General features: G+C 32.8%; 2 protein-coding genes and 1 long non-coding RNA gene across 4 annotated transcripts; 2 read left to right on the top strand and 1 right to left on the bottom strand.

Annotated features, from left to right (window-relative positions):
* Positions 1 to 4,686: 4,686 nt before the first annotated feature.
* Positions 4,687 to 11,319, bottom strand: LOC118748678 (zinc finger protein 69-like). Of its 2 annotated transcripts, XM_036483273.1 has the most exons (6): positions 10,958 to 11,319; positions 10,021 to 10,891; positions 9,368 to 9,958; positions 8,715 to 9,290; positions 7,269 to 7,415; positions 4,687 to 7,125 (listed from the first exon to the last, which is right to left on the bottom strand). In XM_036483273.1, exons 1-6 carry the CDS (start codon positions 11,111 to 11,113, stop codon positions 6,737 to 6,739), a joined length of 2,730 nt encoding a protein of 909 aa, XP_036339166.1. In that variant the 5' UTR covers positions 11,114 to 11,319; the 3' UTR covers positions 4,687 to 6,736. The 2 variants fall into 2 exon arrangements, with proteins under 2 accessions (XP_036339166.1, XP_036339167.1); XM_036483274.1 differs by lacking the exon at positions 7,269 to 7,415 and having other exon boundaries at positions 10,958 to 11,317.
* Positions 11,320 to 12,626: 1,307 nt separating this feature from the next.
* Positions 12,627 to 13,263, top strand: LOC118748677. Its single transcript, XR_004994072.1, has 2 exons — positions 12,627 to 12,819; positions 12,880 to 13,263. It is a non-coding gene; the product is annotated as an uncharacterized LOC118748677 (long non-coding RNA).
* A 437-nt stretch (positions 13,264 to 13,700) lies between these two features.
* On the top strand, positions 13,701 to 16,404 carry LOC118748676. Its single transcript, XM_036483272.1, has 4 exons — positions 13,701 to 14,551; positions 14,625 to 15,420; positions 15,604 to 15,788; positions 15,847 to 16,404. Exons 1-4 carry the CDS (start codon positions 14,373 to 14,375, stop codon positions 16,091 to 16,093), a joined length of 1,407 nt encoding a protein of 468 aa, XP_036339165.1. The 5' UTR covers positions 13,701 to 14,372; the 3' UTR covers positions 16,094 to 16,404.
* Positions 16,405 to 17,395: the final 991 nt, after the last annotated feature.

Genomic DNA, 17,395 nt, shown 5'->3' with positions numbered 1-17,395 from the left:
AAATATAAATTTCGCTTTTTAATTATTGTTTTTACGTCAAATTTTATTGTAGCCTTTGAATTCTATATCTAGCACGTTTTAGTGTAAATAAACAATAAACATAAGCTCATTTACAGTTATAAAGTATTTAGAATGCGAGTAATTTTTTGACACCATTTTCGATCGGCTCGAATAATATTTTTTTGTTTTTATAAATTATTTTGACACAATTTAATTTTTTCACTATTTTTACATTTAGATTTTTATTTGCGTTTTTTTAAGGAAATACACATTTCTCAATTAATTTAGCTTTCTTATTAATTGTTCATGCTGTATACATATATTTTAAGCCCCATTTGTAAGCTTGTATTATTATATAAAAATTATATATTTAATGGTTAAGCAATTGTGTGGTTCGATTTTGTATACTTTTTTCCTACTGCATGCTTTTTCTAAGTCATTTAGTAAATTACTAAGTATAAAATATTTTTAATTTACTTTTATTTTGAATTTGTAGTGTTTCCAAATTCTTGATACAAATTTGATTTACTTACTCAGGCGAATTCTGCTATTCACTTCAGTGAAAATCACTTGAATTCGAATTGTATGGTGTTAAAATTCACTCGGAATTGAATTGTATAACCTGCCTGACTAATTTATTTAAATATTTTAATATTCTATTTTTATTGGGATTTTTAATTTTTCTCAGTTAAGATTAAAATGTTACATATAACACAATTGTTTTATTTTTTACAATGAATTTAAACCATTATTTTCTGTTTATGTATTTTATTTATGTACGTATATATGTATGTATGTATATTTTTTTTGATGTTGGGGTTTTCCAGTTTTTTTGAGTTAAGTGAAGCTATCCTCGAGAAAAATTAGTATGCAGCTATAATTTTTAAAAATGTGAAATAAGTTTTCTTTACCAAAATTATGGAAAAAGTTTTTTATACAAAAAAAAAATTGTTTCCATATACAATTTTTTTTAGATAAATAGTTTTTTTTTTATAAAAAATGAGTTTTTATTTAAAAAAATATATTTTTAAATACCCTTTTTGGTGAAAGGTAAAAAAGGTGTTTACGCAAATTTAATCCTTTCCTTAAACACATATTTACGTATGCAGTTTATGGCTCTCTAAATTCTAATTTCATGTTGTTTGTTTACTCTAATTAATTCTTTATTTTTTTGTTTAATTTCTTTTATTTATTTGCTAATTTTTTAAATATAGACATATACACACATATTTCTATTATTTGAGATCGTAGTATTACAGCTTGAATATTTCCAATAATTTACCAGTCAACTTTTTCACGCTGAAAAAATTAAATTTAATGTTTAATAAATTTTTAAACTAAAATTTGCAGGGATGTGTTTCAAAACTATACTTTTTAAAATCAAAAATAACTTAATATTGTTTTATTGAAAATACCTTTATTTTTTTAATTTTGAAATTTGAACAAAAACTAGCATGTTCTTGGTTTTGAGATTGAGTGATGTTCCTTAAATAATTTACCAATCAACTTTTTTTACACTGAAAAATTCAATTTAAGGTTTAATAAATGTTTAAACTAAAATTTTCGCGGATGTGTTTCAAAATTATACTTTTTAAAATTAAAAATAACTCAATATTGGTTTATCGAAAATGCTCTGATTTTTTATTTTTTTTTTTAATTATGAAATTGAAATAAATCTTGCCTGTTTTTGGTTTTGAGATTAAGTGCTGTGAAATTGGAGGGGGTTTCTAATAAAAGTAAGAAAAACACAGTTTAATTTTTTTAAACAAGTTGCATGAAATAATTTATTTTATTATAAAAATAAATAAGTATGTATATTAAGGCAGAGTAATTTAATTTCGAAATTTTACGTTCGAATCTAAACAAAAATGGTGAACGAACTGTATACCAAAAATGACGTTAAACTCCCCCAAATTTTAAAAGAAAATTCTGTGTATTATAATTTTTTCGGAACGAAATTAATTTATCGTTTACAAAATTTTGTCTTTTCTTCATATTTAAGAATCTACTTCACAAAACCGAGAAAACAGAATAAAATTGTTTGGTACAATGAAAAATAAATTTCGAGTAAAAAAGTTGCAATATACTATTTTTTTATTTAAAAAATTGGGAGAATTTAAATTTGCTATACACTTTCTTGACAAATTTTGCTCCAAACAAATTGCTCCGCCCTAATTGTGATTGCATATGTACTTATGTAAGAAATAATAACAAACAAGTTAAAGAAGAAACTATGTTTGTTTAAAATAGGCTAAACAAGCAAATATAGTAGACGATATGCACCAACAATTAATTAAACATTTTATATATTTGTAATTAATGTGTCATAACTTCGAGTAAAATTATTAAAAACTGCCCCTATGGAGGACAAATAGAATATTTTTTTTAATTTTAATTCTTTATTTTTATGGAATCTTATTTGTTTAATACTTGATATTATTATTTTAGATTTTATTTTTAGCTTATATTTTATATGCACAATTTTTTAGTACAGTTTGTTTTATATTTATTTTTAAAGTCATAAATTCAAACACATAATTTTATATTTATTTTCATTTGTTTTTGTAAACACGTAGCTATCTTTTGCGATCTTCTTAACTAAGTCGCCACTTCGTCTTAATTTTTCTCCCACATTTAAAAATACATATGTACGTATATATAATCAGTTTATTTTTTAGCTTGATTTGATCATTTATTTAATTTACGCTTATTTATTGAGTTGCTGTCTACCATTTATATTTTACCTCCACACCACTACCCTACCTAACGCAAGTGAGTTCGTCTCCTATCACGCATGCTTTTGGATACCAAATACATATTTGTTGTTGGTATCATCTACATACATTTGTTTTCGTAGCTATCGGCTATTTTTTTTTGTTTTGTATTATTTAGCTTGAGGCGTATCTGACTCGACTGGCATTCCACTGCACTTTGGACCAACGCAGAATGTTCAGTAAAAAAATTTGCCGGCCCACTGCATACAGCAATGCTGCTTTCGCTATGCCGCTCAAATGTTGTTTATTATTAAATAATGAAATGTGTTGTTGTGGTCGATGAAACGTTGATCGTTTTGTTGAGTGTTGAAATACAAAGAGCAGTGGTGACTCGCTATTTTTTTTTCACTTGTTGCGGTTTTTTGCTAAAGGCATAATTGTATGAAAAAAATCATACATTACATTAGGATGAGCGAATTTCTGTGTAAAAAATTAGCCTGTCTCGGCTTGGAAAAAATTGCTAGAAAGTAAAAAAATTTAAAATTTTCACAAAAAAATATACTTTCTAATCGACGTAAATAACGATTTGTGCACCTAGTACTTGCTTTGTGAATCTAGTGCTTAAGCTGTACTTTTAGCACCAGAAATAGCTTAATGATCACCGACTGTGGTGATGGTTCGACCATTGAACAATGTTATATGCTGAAATAATATCAAAAAAGGAAGGTAACTTTAATGGTACAACTTGTTCTACTTTGCATCTTGGCTTCAGAACTGGAAGGAATATTTCAAAAACTCCTCTGGTCGTTTTAGTCTTCTTCAGCAGTCTTACTCAATGTGCTTTGCTTTTTTAATTGGGGAGAGTAAAAACCGCACCAGCCTAATAGTGATTTGTATGCTATCTATATACTTCTAAATATATATGTATATGCATATATATATATATATATACATATAGGGGAGTTGCTTGCTTTGCTTCGACTTACACATCCTATACTCGTTAATTTACATTTTGTTTATATGTATATTTATGCATTTATTAAGGAGTTTATTTATTTGCGTATAAAATATTGCATTACAATTTAAATGTTTGCATTATTCTAGCGTATTCCGATTTGCTATAATTTATTTATTTTTTTTTGTGGGGGTGTAATTGCATGCATGCATATAAACACACACACATATTGTTTGAATGGATAAAAACTATTAAATATAGTTTACGCGAATTAAATTTATTTTGCATATTTTTTTTCATTTGACAATTCATATTTTCTTATAAAATACGGCCTTTTTGCTATAATTTTATTTTACATACATATGTATGTAACTTAATATCAAAGATTTGCTTGGTTTATAATGGTGAGTGATTTTTATAATTTCTTATTTTTAATTTTTTTCTAAACTTATTTTTATATTTTTACCACTATGTTATTTAAAACTTTTGAAGCCATGGAATTGCATAAGTAAATTTCGTGTTCATGAAAAAATCACTTAATTACTAAAGTCACAGAGAAAGTCGTATTCAATTTCGAAGCTACCGTAAAATTATATAGCCAAAAAAAGAAAATTTCTTTTGTTTTTTAGGCAAACGAGATTAGTCAATTCCTACATATTTTGAGACCGTTGAGTCCGAATCGAAAATCTGCATAACAAGGCTTGTTCAGTTTTCCTTTCTAGCCTTCAAAAATCTACCACATTTAGAGCTTTTCGACATTAATTTTTTTTTTACCAAATTCTAATTACTTAATTACACTTCGTAGCACAGTTTCCAAAATTTCTAAATTCTAATTTGTACTAATTTGTACCGCATTTTAGACAAACTTATGTTTAGCTGAGCATTTAACAAATTTTATTGGGTGACAAAATTAATAAACGATATTAAAAGATTTCGACATAAAAAAAATATGAAAAGAATAAAAATTTAGAATCTCATAGTTGCTGTAGGAATAAAATCACTTTCATAGAATATTTATGCTTTTTCTAGTAAGCTGACTTGAAGCTCGAAAGTCTTTAATAGAAATTTTACCGCTTTAGTAAAATTTTCAAGGCCTTCAAGGTTTTCGGGGTATTTACCAGCTTAAAAGAGTACCCTTAAGTTAGGTGTTGCCAATTTAAAAAATGTATTTACATATTCTGCCGTATACTGAGTTTCGCCCGAAAAAAATTCAACCGAAAATTTCCGCTGATAAGGCTGATTATGTATAATTAAAAAATTCAGTTTAAAAAATATTTGATTCTGAGCAATGGCTTCAACAAAATTAATGTTTACTTTTGCTGTTGTGAGCGCTTGGCAGCTGTCAACAAAGTAAGCAATTTACTTAAACAAAATATGCTATGCTAAAAATAAAATTTTTAAGACTTTTCAAATTTTCGCTGACATTTTTCTTATGCATATTTCACTAGAATACTTGGGGACGCTCTTTAGAAAATCGAAATTTATGCAAAAATTACAAATTCGAAATGTTCGAAGTTGGATTTGTGCACAATAGGTATAAACCATTATTTTTTAATTTTACATTGCCTTTCACATGTCTTTAATTATTCTGCAATTTTCGAATCGATTTCGAACAACATGTTCGAAAATTTGAACATTTGGCAGCTTTTTCAAATGACTAAATATTTATTTTTTAATATTCAATGAAATTCGTGACTAAAAGTGTTGGCATACGTCACTTCGAAATTCAAGCATTTTTCATTTAGATACATATTTTAAATTAGATCTATTAGAAATGTTCTGAAATTAGTCCGATTTGAAAACGGTATGATTTACGAATTTCAACTTTTACACAATACACAAAAATTTGGCATTAAATAGATAAATATGACGTAACTGAGGAGTTCTTAATAATAATAATATTTTGGCGCTGACATTTTTGCTAAGTGTTTGGCCGAGTTCTTAGCAGCTTTAGTTTCAAATATTTGCATTAAAACTATTCAGAATTATTTTGCGAATCGGGTAGATTTCAAATCGTACGATTTTTTACAAAATGCTATTTTTTCGAGACAATTAAATTAAATATTCGTAAGTAGTCTGCCTTAGACCTGATTTTGGAATTAAGTTCGGATTTTCGAACAAATAACTTCTGTTATGATTTTTTCAGTTTACATTTTTCCTATGTAGGACCCCTTAAGTCTGATTTTCGAAACAAGTTCGAATTTTCGAACATTACTTTTGGTTGTGAGTTTTGAAGTAAATAATTTCCGATTTTAGTTTTTCTACGTAAGACATCCCAAACGTGACTTTCGAATCAAGTTCGAATTTTCGAACAAATTCTTCCATTTGAAACTGATGTATTACTATTTTGAAACATTATAGTTATTTAGCGTAAGTTTTTGCAATAGAAAAGTGAATTTTTTATATTCGAAGTTTGTTATAATATGTAGGTATTTCTATATCTTTCTGAAGATTTCTTGTGCCTACCGCTAATTTACTCATAATTTTCCATACAGGCCCTCTTGCAATGCACAAAAAGTTTATTATGATTATCGAAAATGATTTTTTTACTTATTCCAGTTTTTTCGCTCCAAATGATATGAGCAATCTGTTTTAATAGCTTATTTAAACAACAAGCACTATTAACTAAAATTCCGTTCCCCTTGCCTCTTGCCGCTGATACTATTATTTGTAATTTTTTTTTTTATTATTTTTCATAAGCGGCTTTTACAATTAAAATACGTGATCTACAGTTCGTTACAATTCAAATAGGATTTTTAATTCAACTGTTGTCTTACGGTACAAAATTTTTAGTACATACTATAAATTCTTAAGAAAATTAAGAAAATAATTTCTTAAAAGTAGCCAATTGTCGCAAATCAAACATTTTTTTGTTTTGATTTTTATGAGATTTTCACTTTACGGTCACAGTTTAAACCAGAGTATATTAAAAATAAATCTTTTTGTAAAAATTTACAGCTTACCATATTTACATAAAAGCATTTGAATTAAAAACATTACATATGCATAAATATAAAAAAATAGGTTAAGTTAGACAAAAAATTAAACTATGCCCGCCTCCAGTCTATCATGTGACTATGATTTCATTATCCTGATCGAGCAAAGCACCCATTAGGAAATTCTGCTCCATTTCATCTGCGGTTGGAATGAGTGGTTTATATGTGTTGGACACTTGCTCCTGCAACACCAAATTAGTCATAATGGGCGTTTGTTGCTGCACCAGCTCCACGCGCACCTTTTCCCCGCCATTGATGGCCCCATCTTCGAAGGAAACCATTAAGTCATTGTTATTCAATTGTACGTTGTCGGTGCCAAGTATGCTCGCTACCGCCAAAGAGTCCTCCGTCTGCCGTGATGCTACTTGTGCATTCGAGAAAGTCATTGCGTTACTATTATTATTGTTATTGTTCGGCTCTTCTGCGATATTTCCAGTAGCATGCACTGTACGTAGATGAGCTATAAGCAAGGGAGGAGTATTAATGATGGAAGTAGCAATGAAAATTGTATGTACATATGTATATGTATGTATGAACTATGGATGCATGGCGAGGTGAGTCTGTCTATGAATGTGTGCGTATGTGTGTGATTGCGTGACTCACTTGTCAAACGATTGCGACCGAAGAGACAATCACAATAATCACAGGCGATCAACTTATGATTGAGATATGCGTGATCGTGAGCCTCTTTAATGGACGATGCCCTGGCGCCGCAATTGCGAATGGGGCAGTGAAAGCTATCATCGGGTACTATATGCAAATGGGGATGATAGAAAATGATTTCATAAATGGCTTATCGAGTTCCCATTATACTTTCGGGCATATTCGGATATAAGCTCTCAAAATCAGATACAATTTCCGAAATCATTGAAATGCATGAAAATCAAGTTCCGAACTAATATATTTTCTACAAATGGCAAATTAAAACATGTCATGCATAATTTCGAATGTTCGAGCTTCGATGTTTAGCCAAGAAATTCTCAAACGTCCATTTATAATAATGGTATTTGTTCGAAATTTCGAATTTTCAAATTCTAGTTATTCATTGCATTCTTATTGCCAATTTTTTTAAGTGCATAATCCTGTTGATTTAGAATTTCGAAGCTTCTAGAATTATTGGAAACAAATTCAAATTTTCGAACATGCTGTATGTATAAACATATGTACATATATACATAATTCACATAATTACTATCAGATAACTTTTTTAACTAAAAAAATAGAGTTTCGACTTTTCGAAGTTAATTTTTTACGATCAGTTTTCAATCAGTTAAAAATTTCATATATTGATGAAATTAAATTTTGACACCGAAAATACAAATTTTTTATGTGAACGATAGCGACGGATATTGGTTATAGTTAGTTCAGGTTAAAAATTTAATGTTGCAGAAATAAATTATTGAAACATTTAAAAGTATTTTGTAGCATTGAGTATTCGAAGTTGGATTATTACGTTAACTTAAAAGACTGCGATCACTCTCCAATTAATTAGACTTTAATGGTGATAAAATATTTTAAGAAGCGAAAATAGAATTTTGAAGTACTTTTCATACATGCAAATGATTAATGAACACCTAGGAAATTTCTACAATTAGTTTAGCATTGCAAATACCGAAAAAAAAAAAAATTACTGACTATGAAACAATGTTCTGGACTTCGAGTTTTCGAAGTTAAAATTTTGTATAAACGAAAATGGCCAAAATTAGTTTCCAATTAGTTTAAGCATATCAAATATGTATTGATGAATGTTGAAACGGGGGTTGAAGTTGATTTTTTTTTGTGTTAAGAATTGTATTTCCAATTAGTGTAACACTTTCAAAATTGATAAAATTAATTTTTCAGAAATTGAAAAAAGTTTTAGAGCTTAAAATTTTCGAGGTATATTTTGTATGCGGCTGCGATCACTTTCCAATTGACTTAACACTTAAAAATTTATCAAACACTGCATTCAGAAACAAAAAAAAAACTTTTGGGAATAACTTTTATGCATGCAAATGACTCATGACCACTACGATTTTTTCTCATCATTTCGCTACAATTTTTGCTCACCTTCTCCATCGCCAGCATGCTCTTTCTGGTGCTGCTGCAATTCGCGCATATAGCAAAAACGTTTTTCGCACAAATCGCACTTTAGATACCGTGGCTTGGCGTGCATCTCCATAATGTGCCGTTTCAACTCGTTTGCATCTTGAAAACGCATCGAGCACTCACTGCAGCCGAACGTGACAGTCCCATGTGTGCCCATATGCTTATCAAGTGTAGCCTGTGTTGAAAAACGTTTATTACAGTGCTCACAAGAGTACAATCTCGGTCGTCGCAATTGACGCGTACGCTCTTGGTACGGAATAACCTGACGCATCGTTTCGATACAATGGCCTTTTTCATCACGCGGCTGCTGGGCGTGTAAACGCAGTTTTTGTAGTGAACTAAACACGCAGCCGCAGTTGGTGCAGGTGGCGCTACCCAAACTATTGCTCCCTGTCTTTTCCGGATGGAAATGTTGTCTGTGTCGACTGAGAAAGGCCATACTTACGAAACCTTTGTGACAGTATTCGCAACGCACTGGCAGCGCTCCATTGTGTGCCTGATATTTATGGCGACGTAGTTCGTAATCATTTGAAAATACTGCGAAAAGAATGTTTTGAAAAATGTAGCACAATTTTGCATTAGCACTCACATACATATACATATCTAACACGTACCTTCTTGGCATTCATGACATTCAATTTTGAAGTTTGCACGCGGGCGATGCAGGCGTTCATGGGCCTCCAAATTAGCGCGGCGTACAAATATGCGTCCGCATTCCCGGCATCTTAACTTTTTTTTGTTAAGGTGATGTCGTTGATGTGCACGGAAACGATTTAATGGAAACTGGTAGAAGCATTGTTCGCACGTATCACAACGCCAATCGCCCACATATTGACAATGCATCTCATGACATTCCTTTGTACTGCGCAGGGTCTTTTTGCAGTATTCACATTGGTCAGCCCTGGATACGGTGGGGTGCATGAGGCGTACATGGTAGTCGCGTTGCTTAGCGGAATTGTATTTCTGTGGGCAGTACGGACACGTGTAAGGCAGATTGGGGTCGTGCACGTCAAAGAAATGCTGGGAGAGTGCATCGGCACTCTCAAACACCAAGTGATCAATAGAACCGGAATTCGGACAGTAGCAATATTGGCAGGCAAATGGATCGCGTGAGATGCGCGTGGGTGAAGTACCATCTGCCTCCGTTTCGACGTCATCCATTTCGTTGGATTCTTCTTGTTCGGAGCATGAAAGGTAGTCCAGTTCTGGAAATTAGACGAACATACTTTATTTAAATTGTTTCTGAATGTTTTTTCAGTTTACTCACCATCGTCCATCATATCCTCATAGGTAGAAAATGGTTTCTCTTTTTCTTCTTGAACCATTTGTGCTTCTCCTTGAACCATCTGTGCTTCTTCTTGAACCATCTGTTCTTCTTCTTGAACCATATGTGTTTCTTCTCTCACCTCGTCATAAATTTCTGTCTGCACGCTATTCGACTTGTTATTTTTCGGTATTATGCTGCCTTGTAGCATATCTTCCAAATCAATATCTGGCTTTGCGTTCTTCAATGTGCTACCCAAACACTTCGCGCTCGCATTTGTTATTAAAGTTACTGGTGTATTTGTGGCCGCCGTTACTGTCGTAATGGGTGCCTGCTGTGCATAGTAGATATTTTGTGCTGTTGATGCTGCCGAAAACTGTAGTACATTTGTCTCTTCCGTTTTTGTGTCCATGGTGGCGTATGTGGTGATCGAATTAGCGCTGTTGTCCAGCAAAGAGCCATTGTGCATTGTAGTCAACTCTTGTGTCAGCAATGATAGCGTTTCTGCTACACTAGCAGGCAATTGCAGCCCATCCAAGCAGGCTATGACATCAGCACTGGTTGTTGGCGGTTGTAGGCAATCTAAACTTGCCATTAATTCGGCGCTTGTTACTGGCGCATCAATCTTCAGTCCGCTTAGCATATCGTTGCCATTTGTCAAAGCTGCGCTAGTTTGCGACTGTGGCGACAGCGATGACGCTTGTTTGCTGCCGCCTGCCACAGTTGCAACATTTGCATTTAAACCAACGCCCACAAATGATTGCAGCAACTTTTGCTGTGCCAATACGCATTGCTGCCGGAATGAGTGAATGTTGCAGAATTGTGCAAAGCAATTGGCACAAATTTGCTGTGGTAAACCATCGTTGGCTGAAATCTACGCAATACATTTGTTTTATCAATATTTTCAATATATTGTGAAATCGCAGCAAAGCATACTCACGTGTAATTGCCACGCCACCGATTGCGTTCGCACAAAATCCAATTGCTCCTCAAGTCCAGCTAGGGGCTCAAAAAGGTGCACAAATTCAACCTCGGCGCCGGTCACATAGAAATTTGCACATAGGCGACACGCTTGTACGTGAGCAACCTGATCCATAACCTGCTTAATGCAAACAAGCTCTGGCGTTATGTTGCAGAGTATGCGTAATTTTAAGCTTTAAATAAATAGTTAATTAAATTTCCACACCACAAAATACAAAAAATGTAATCAGAAAAAATTCACTTCAACGCGTCTAGGAGTTGTCTTTTTCACCGCACGATGATTGATAAAGTCAGCTGTTATTTGTTTTCCGACGTTCGCGCGCGGTACGTTCAGTGCAGGCAGAGAACGCCAACAAAGCGTACGGAGTAAAATAGGCGGGAACAATTTGAAAAAGTGGTGTTGTGTGTTCAATGAGTGGTGAATATGTTGGTTGCGAAACGGTTATCAGCTGGAAGAGGTAAAATGCGCGAGCCACCATCAGCGTTGGCACTTTGCTACGTTTGTAGTAAAACCTGCTAAGATTTTTCAAAAATTTTAATTTGGTACTCCACTACGCTTATACTATTTTTTCTAGACTTTTTTATTTACTTCAACTGACACTACGTTCACCTTGAGCCATTAACTCGAGTTTATGGGTCACTTTGGAGTTTAACGCTAAACTCTGCTCTTAAACTCTGAGTTTACTATACAAAAAGTTTTCGTTAAACTCTCCTTATGCAACGTTCATGCTGATATTACATAACTTTTATTTGGAGTTTATGTAAATGCAATCCTTTTTTTTCGAATTTGATTTTTGTGTTTGATAAACTTCAAAAAGTTTTCGTTAAACTCTCCTTATGCAACGTTCATGCTGATATTACATAACTTTTATTTGGAGTTTATGTAAATGCAATCCTTTTTCTTCGAATTTGGTTTTTGTGTTTGATAAACTTGCCGACAGTTAGCCTGTTTCCATACTGCAGGATTTAATCAGAAATAGCCCAAGGTCGGTCCGTGCATGTACTACTACTTCGGACTATTTCTGTGCAAACCCTGGAGTACGGGAACAGGCTAAACACGAATAAGAAAACGTAAACAAACAAATGTCAAATGGAACTCTGAGTTTCTTAAACACCCCAATAAGCACAATTGATAGTTGTTCATAAACTCAAAACTTTAACCTCGAGTTAATGGCTCAACGTAAACATAGTGTTATGTGCAACAACGATTTGTAAATAACTTTTAGTTTAAAAATGTGGTAAAGGGACCATGGTACCCTAGACCATGATAAAAAAAAAGAAGGTAGTTTCATTGTCACTTTTCGGGCACAATATTAACTACCTGACAATTAAGCAGATTGTGACATTTCGTGCTGCCATACCTAGTCCTCAATAATCATTTATTAAGCAAAGAGGTAACAGTGACGATGTATTGCTTGTCGAACTAGACTTTTTCCGCAATTGTGTTCCGATTTGTTGAACGCTTTTGCAAATCCTAGCACAGAGATAAAAAGCGGATCAAAAGAGGCGAAAGATTTAGTTCGCCTTATTGCGATTTTTTTCGTAGACATCAAATTATCGACATTCTCAAAAAAAGTAAGCTGCAAAAAGTGTTTAGTTCTATTAGTTCATTATTCGTAAAAGGACACACCTAAAAAAGTGCAGGTTTTATTAAAATTAATATATTTCGCAGGATTTTTTATTTTTTAATAAGATTTATCTGGGCGTTTGGTACGAAACGGGTTTGGTGAGCTCCCAACTCTGGCCCGTCTTACCAGGAAATTCGATAGAATAATCGATGAATGTTATTAATTTGATTAATCTTGCCATTTGCAGTAGTAGGTAAACAAAGAAAAAGTAAATAAATAATTAATTTGTTAATGTATTATCTGTATTACATAGATATTGCGTGTTTTGGATAAGTCACTCACACTATGAGGTCTTATGATTTCGTTGAAGATGTAAAGGTAGATTGAACGTCTCTTCGAAATGGCTGATTTCATTGCTTATTAAGCGCTTTCATTTGTTTCCTTCCACCGGGTATTTGATTAAATGATTTTGTTAAGCCGTTGTCTACTCAAAGCATTATGAAACATAATAGGCAAATATCTCGAAGTCACGGTGCTCAATTCCTTCATTATTGATCGCATTAACTTCGCTGATTCCTCCTAGAAGAGTGTCTTCCAATCACAATAACAATATAATGTTTGCGTTGTATATCTTGCCGTTGAAAACAAATTACATATCTTAATGAAATGACTAATTCCATTGGATCACAAATTTTAATTTGATTTTTGTTCTCCAGACGCCACTATCCAATTTCTGTGTCGATTGCTCGGTGATTACGAAAATCGAGGTAATTTTTTTTCCATGGATACGTTTTTGAGATATTAGCTATTTACCGTTATTCAGCTTAAAGCAAAAACTGGTTCCTTTTAATCAGTTATATCTTACGAACCAATTTAAAAATCTTAATATAAAATACAGAAAGTGAAAGCCAAAGAAATTCTCCATAAACAGTATATACCTCACTTGCCGATAGGGCTTATAGTTTCTGGAAAATTAATTAACGATTCCAGTTTTTTTTTTTATGAAAAAAATGAAAAAAAAATCGAACTTTAACAGAAGAAAAATTTAAAAAATAACAGGTTCTGTGCCAAATTTTTGCATTTGTACTAAAGCCTTTTCTGTAAAAAAAAATCAAGTTACTAATGAAGAAAAAATATTAACTCTATTTTCGGAGTCACGGAGCAATTCTACGTAGGAATTTGATAGTGGCATCCATAGAACATTCTTGCTGTAAACCAGTGTTCTTAAACTACAAAGTAGCAAAAAGATGCGCTTTCACAACAACAAAACGCTGAAGCACCAGCAGAGTTCTGTTTAGAATTTGCTGCTAAACTTGCATATATCACTGCATTTTGTAAATAGTTGCTAGTTGTGTGCAAAACGATTCGTCCACGTTGAAAGTTTGCTTAGCTGAAGTGGCTCTTATGATATGATATTCAAATACAAAAGCCAATTATTTCCATTATCTACGCATTCGTTAGCTTCCAGATGCTTAAATACTAAATTCAACGCTATATTCAAATTACTCTTAATTGAGCAGTGATTTGCAGCGTTTCGGGTAGTAGTTCAAGTGAAGAAATCAACGAGCGAATTAAATCAGTTGAGTGCATACAAACATATGTACATACCTACATATTTTGTACATTGTTCTGAATATACTTACATAGTTACAAATAACGCTAACAACAAAAAAAATTGCAATTAAAAGCCGCACCTAAACGCTGCCCGATTCCTGCCCAATATAGTGCCTATTGTTGTTGTTGTGCCTATTAACCCACCTGCCGGCGACGGATATTGCAATTCTTCTTGCCTGCTAATTGTTAAAGATGGCCGATGGCACAGGAAGTGTGCATTTAAAATATATCAAAGAATATTTAATTGCGAAAATTCTGAATAAATTAGAAAACGAAAAGCTAGTGAAATATGAGCTGGAACATGCAAGTGGTCTGGATGGCTTCATGTCTGCGCTCTACAATATCCACTTGCATACTGAAACTGCCAAGGGGTGAGTAGCACGCTTACTAATGCCTCTTAGATCAGCACTAATCTATTTCCATATTTGCCCACCTACTATACAGCCCTCAACATCGCCTGCTGGTAGCCAAATTCATGAAAGGCGATGTTGCCTTCCGCGAGTCGAGCAAGTCGTACGTACAATTTGCCAATGAAATATTTGTATACCAGCGTGCCTTATCTGTTTTTGCTAAATTGCTTGCCTCTGCCAAGCTCAACATCACCATTGACGATTGGGTGCCACATCCTTATGTTGCGAAATTTGGTTACATTGAAGGTTTAAGCGCTGCGCCGGATGTACGTGAAGCGGTGCTGGTGCTGGAGCACCTCAAGCCGCGCGGCTATGTGCTGGGACCACGTCTTTACCTCACACGCGAACACTTGCTGCCGATGTGCAGGGTAATTGGTCAATTTCATGCAATGAGTTATGCTTTGCAGTTGATTGATCCCACGCAACTAGAATACTTGCGTAGTGATATAGTGACATTGCCTTTTATCAATGACGCCGATCCGACTGATGCGAAAAACAACTACTATCGCTACCTTTATCGAGCTGCCTTCGATCGTTTTTATGATTTTTTCGATCGCAAAATTGATGGCAATACTTTTGATAAGCAAAGTGCTGATGATTTGAAATTGATTGACCGATTGCGTGATTTGCGCGAGAAGTACAATGCCGAGCCGACGCGCTTGCTGGAGAAAATACGTACCAGTGTGCTGGATTGTGAGCAAGATAACCGTTTTGGTGCTATTCTTCATGGCGATTATAATCGCAATAATGTACTTTTCCGCTATGAAGAGATGCAAGGCGCGGATGAAACGGAGCGGAAGGTGGCCGATGTAAAGATGATTGATTTTCAGGTGAGTTGTAGTTGGGTTGAGTGTGGGAATGTGCGCGGGCAATAGGAATAGTGACTGCCCTGGCAATAAGTAATCGTTTTCTTTTTGATACGGCTCGGTCGAACGAGCACATCAACATAGATGTGCTTGCCTATTTTTTTAATATACTGCGGCACAATCACAAAACTTCTTCCTATCTTCCAGGAAATGCGCTATGGTAGTCCTTGCATGGATCTAAGTTTTTTCATGTTCATGAATACTACCAAAGAGACGCGTGCAGCGATATGGATGGAGATGCTGCAGACGTATCACACAAACATGTACGATACATTGAAGAGAGCCGTTGTGGCCAATGGCAAAGTGGATGCAGCTCAACTGGCGGCCTACAAGTAAAAGATGAAAAATTACTAATTAGAATTAGATTTTACTTACACTATTTTCTTGCAGTTTTGATGAATTTTATGCACACTTTAAGCGCTATGCCTTCTACGGCGTCATGATATGCCTACACTTTCTGCCCTGGATGCTTTCGAGTGAAGAGGAATGTGCAAAAATTTCGCATCTCTTTGAAACCAATATGCAAGGTGAAGAGTTTCATCGAGTTTCAATTGAGATTGGTGGTGACGAAGTAAATATGGAATTATTGGATGTGATGAGACATGCCTGCAAGTTGGGTTATATGGATGAGCTTTGAGAAATATAGTAAAAGAAAAGTGCGACTTTGTGAGTAGCTGGAAAGCTGAGGCGCCATAAAAGAGTGCGAAGATAGTAAATAAAAAAAGCAAATATTTTAAGAGAACTAAAGTGCTCGCTTTCGTGGAGCACTCCATGCCAGAAGCCAGCTGCAGCGTTTAAGCAAATAATGTATGCATTGTATATATTTATTTAGCTTTATAAAATGCGCACTGTACAAAGTTAACATTACTGCTTAAGCTTTATTTTAAAATTTTTTTGTTTAGCTTTGCTAAAATTAAATAAATCTGAAGAGAGAAAAATAGTATTAAATTAAAAAATGCCATATACTATATCTATATGAATATTAATAAAAAAAATTTTAAATTTTACTTTGCAACCGTAAGGCATTTTTATTGGTTTTTGCAGGTGTAAAGATTTTCCAGTTTGCCAACTTGTATGCATAAAACTAAAAATATAAATAAAAAAAATGGCATTCCAACTAGAAACGTTTTTCAGATTAAAATGTTTATAACAGCTTTTTAGTTTGATGCATATTTTACAAAATTTTACCACTATTAGATTTTTTATATATATAGAAGGCAACCATTTTAAAAACTGGTTCAGATTAAAGCTTTGATTATCATTTTAAATAACTTACATTAAATGGGGTTTAATATTAAAAAAATAACCTCTGCAGTGAAGTATCTTGAAATAAATTTAAGTTACAAGTGCGTTCAACTACCTTTCTTTTTATAACCATATTGTAATATTTTAGTAAAGTTTAGTTTAGTTTATAGTTCAATAATTATTTATTTTTTAAAGTTGTACATGCATATGTATTCCTTTCATATATACTTTCTTAATATGCGGCAACCCTGTATCAAATTATTTTTGGGTTAAAGATTTATTAAATACCTTTCGTCCAATATCCATATTATAATATTTCTATGGTGAGGTCATATATGTATACATATGTATGTATATACATATGTGCATACATATACACTGGCGGCAGAAATATTGGACTCGTCGTACTTTTAAGAATGTTTGCTATATTTTTTAGTCTATTTTGAGATTAACAGCCTTATTCCGTATCATAAATTATTATTTATTTTATTTTATTTTACTTTATTTTATTTTATTTTATTTTATTTTATTTTATTTTATTTTATTTTATTTTATTTTATTTTATTTTATTTTATTTTATTTTATTTTATTTTATTTTATTTTATTTTATTTTATTTTATTTTATTTTATTTCATTTTATTTCATTTTATTTTATTTTATTTCATTTCATTTCATTTCATTTCATTTCATTTCA

The sequence above is a fragment of the Rhagoletis pomonella genome, unplaced genomic scaffold, assembly GCF_013731165.1.
Source record: "Rhagoletis pomonella isolate Grant_MI unplaced genomic scaffold, Rhpom_1.0 Rhpom_scaffold_00013, whole genome shotgun sequence".
Taxonomy (NCBI): Eukaryota; Metazoa; Arthropoda; class Insecta; order Diptera; family Tephritidae; genus Rhagoletis; species Rhagoletis pomonella.
Note: the sequence above shows the minus strand (reverse complement) of the source record. Positions and strands in the feature narration are given on the sequence as shown.

Excerpts from the sequence above, each read along its gene's own strand:
- LOC118748678 (XM_036483273.1), bottom strand. The coding sequence starts at position 11,113 with ATGGATCAGGTTGCTCACGTACAAGCGTGTCGCCTATGTGCAAATTTC. Across the intron at positions 10,892-10,957 it reads CGGTGGCGTGGCAATTACAC|ATTTCAGCCAACGATGGTTT; the intron begins GTGAGTATGCTT and ends TGTATTGCGTAG. Across the intron at positions 7,126-7,268 it reads CGGTCGCAATCGTTTGACAA|CTCATCTACGTACAGTGCAT; the intron begins GTGAGTCACGCA and ends CCTTGCTTATAG.
- LOC118748676 (XM_036483272.1), top strand. The coding sequence starts at position 14,373 with ATGGCCGATGGCACAGGAAGTGTGCATTTAAAATATATCAAAGAATAT. Across the intron at positions 14,552-14,624 it reads CATACTGAAACTGCCAAGGG|CCCTCAACATCGCCTGCTGG; the intron begins GTGAGTAGCACG and ends CCTACTATACAG. Across the intron at positions 15,421-15,603 it reads TAAAGATGATTGATTTTCAG|GAAATGCGCTATGGTAGTCC; the intron begins GTGAGTTGTAGT and ends CCTATCTTCCAG.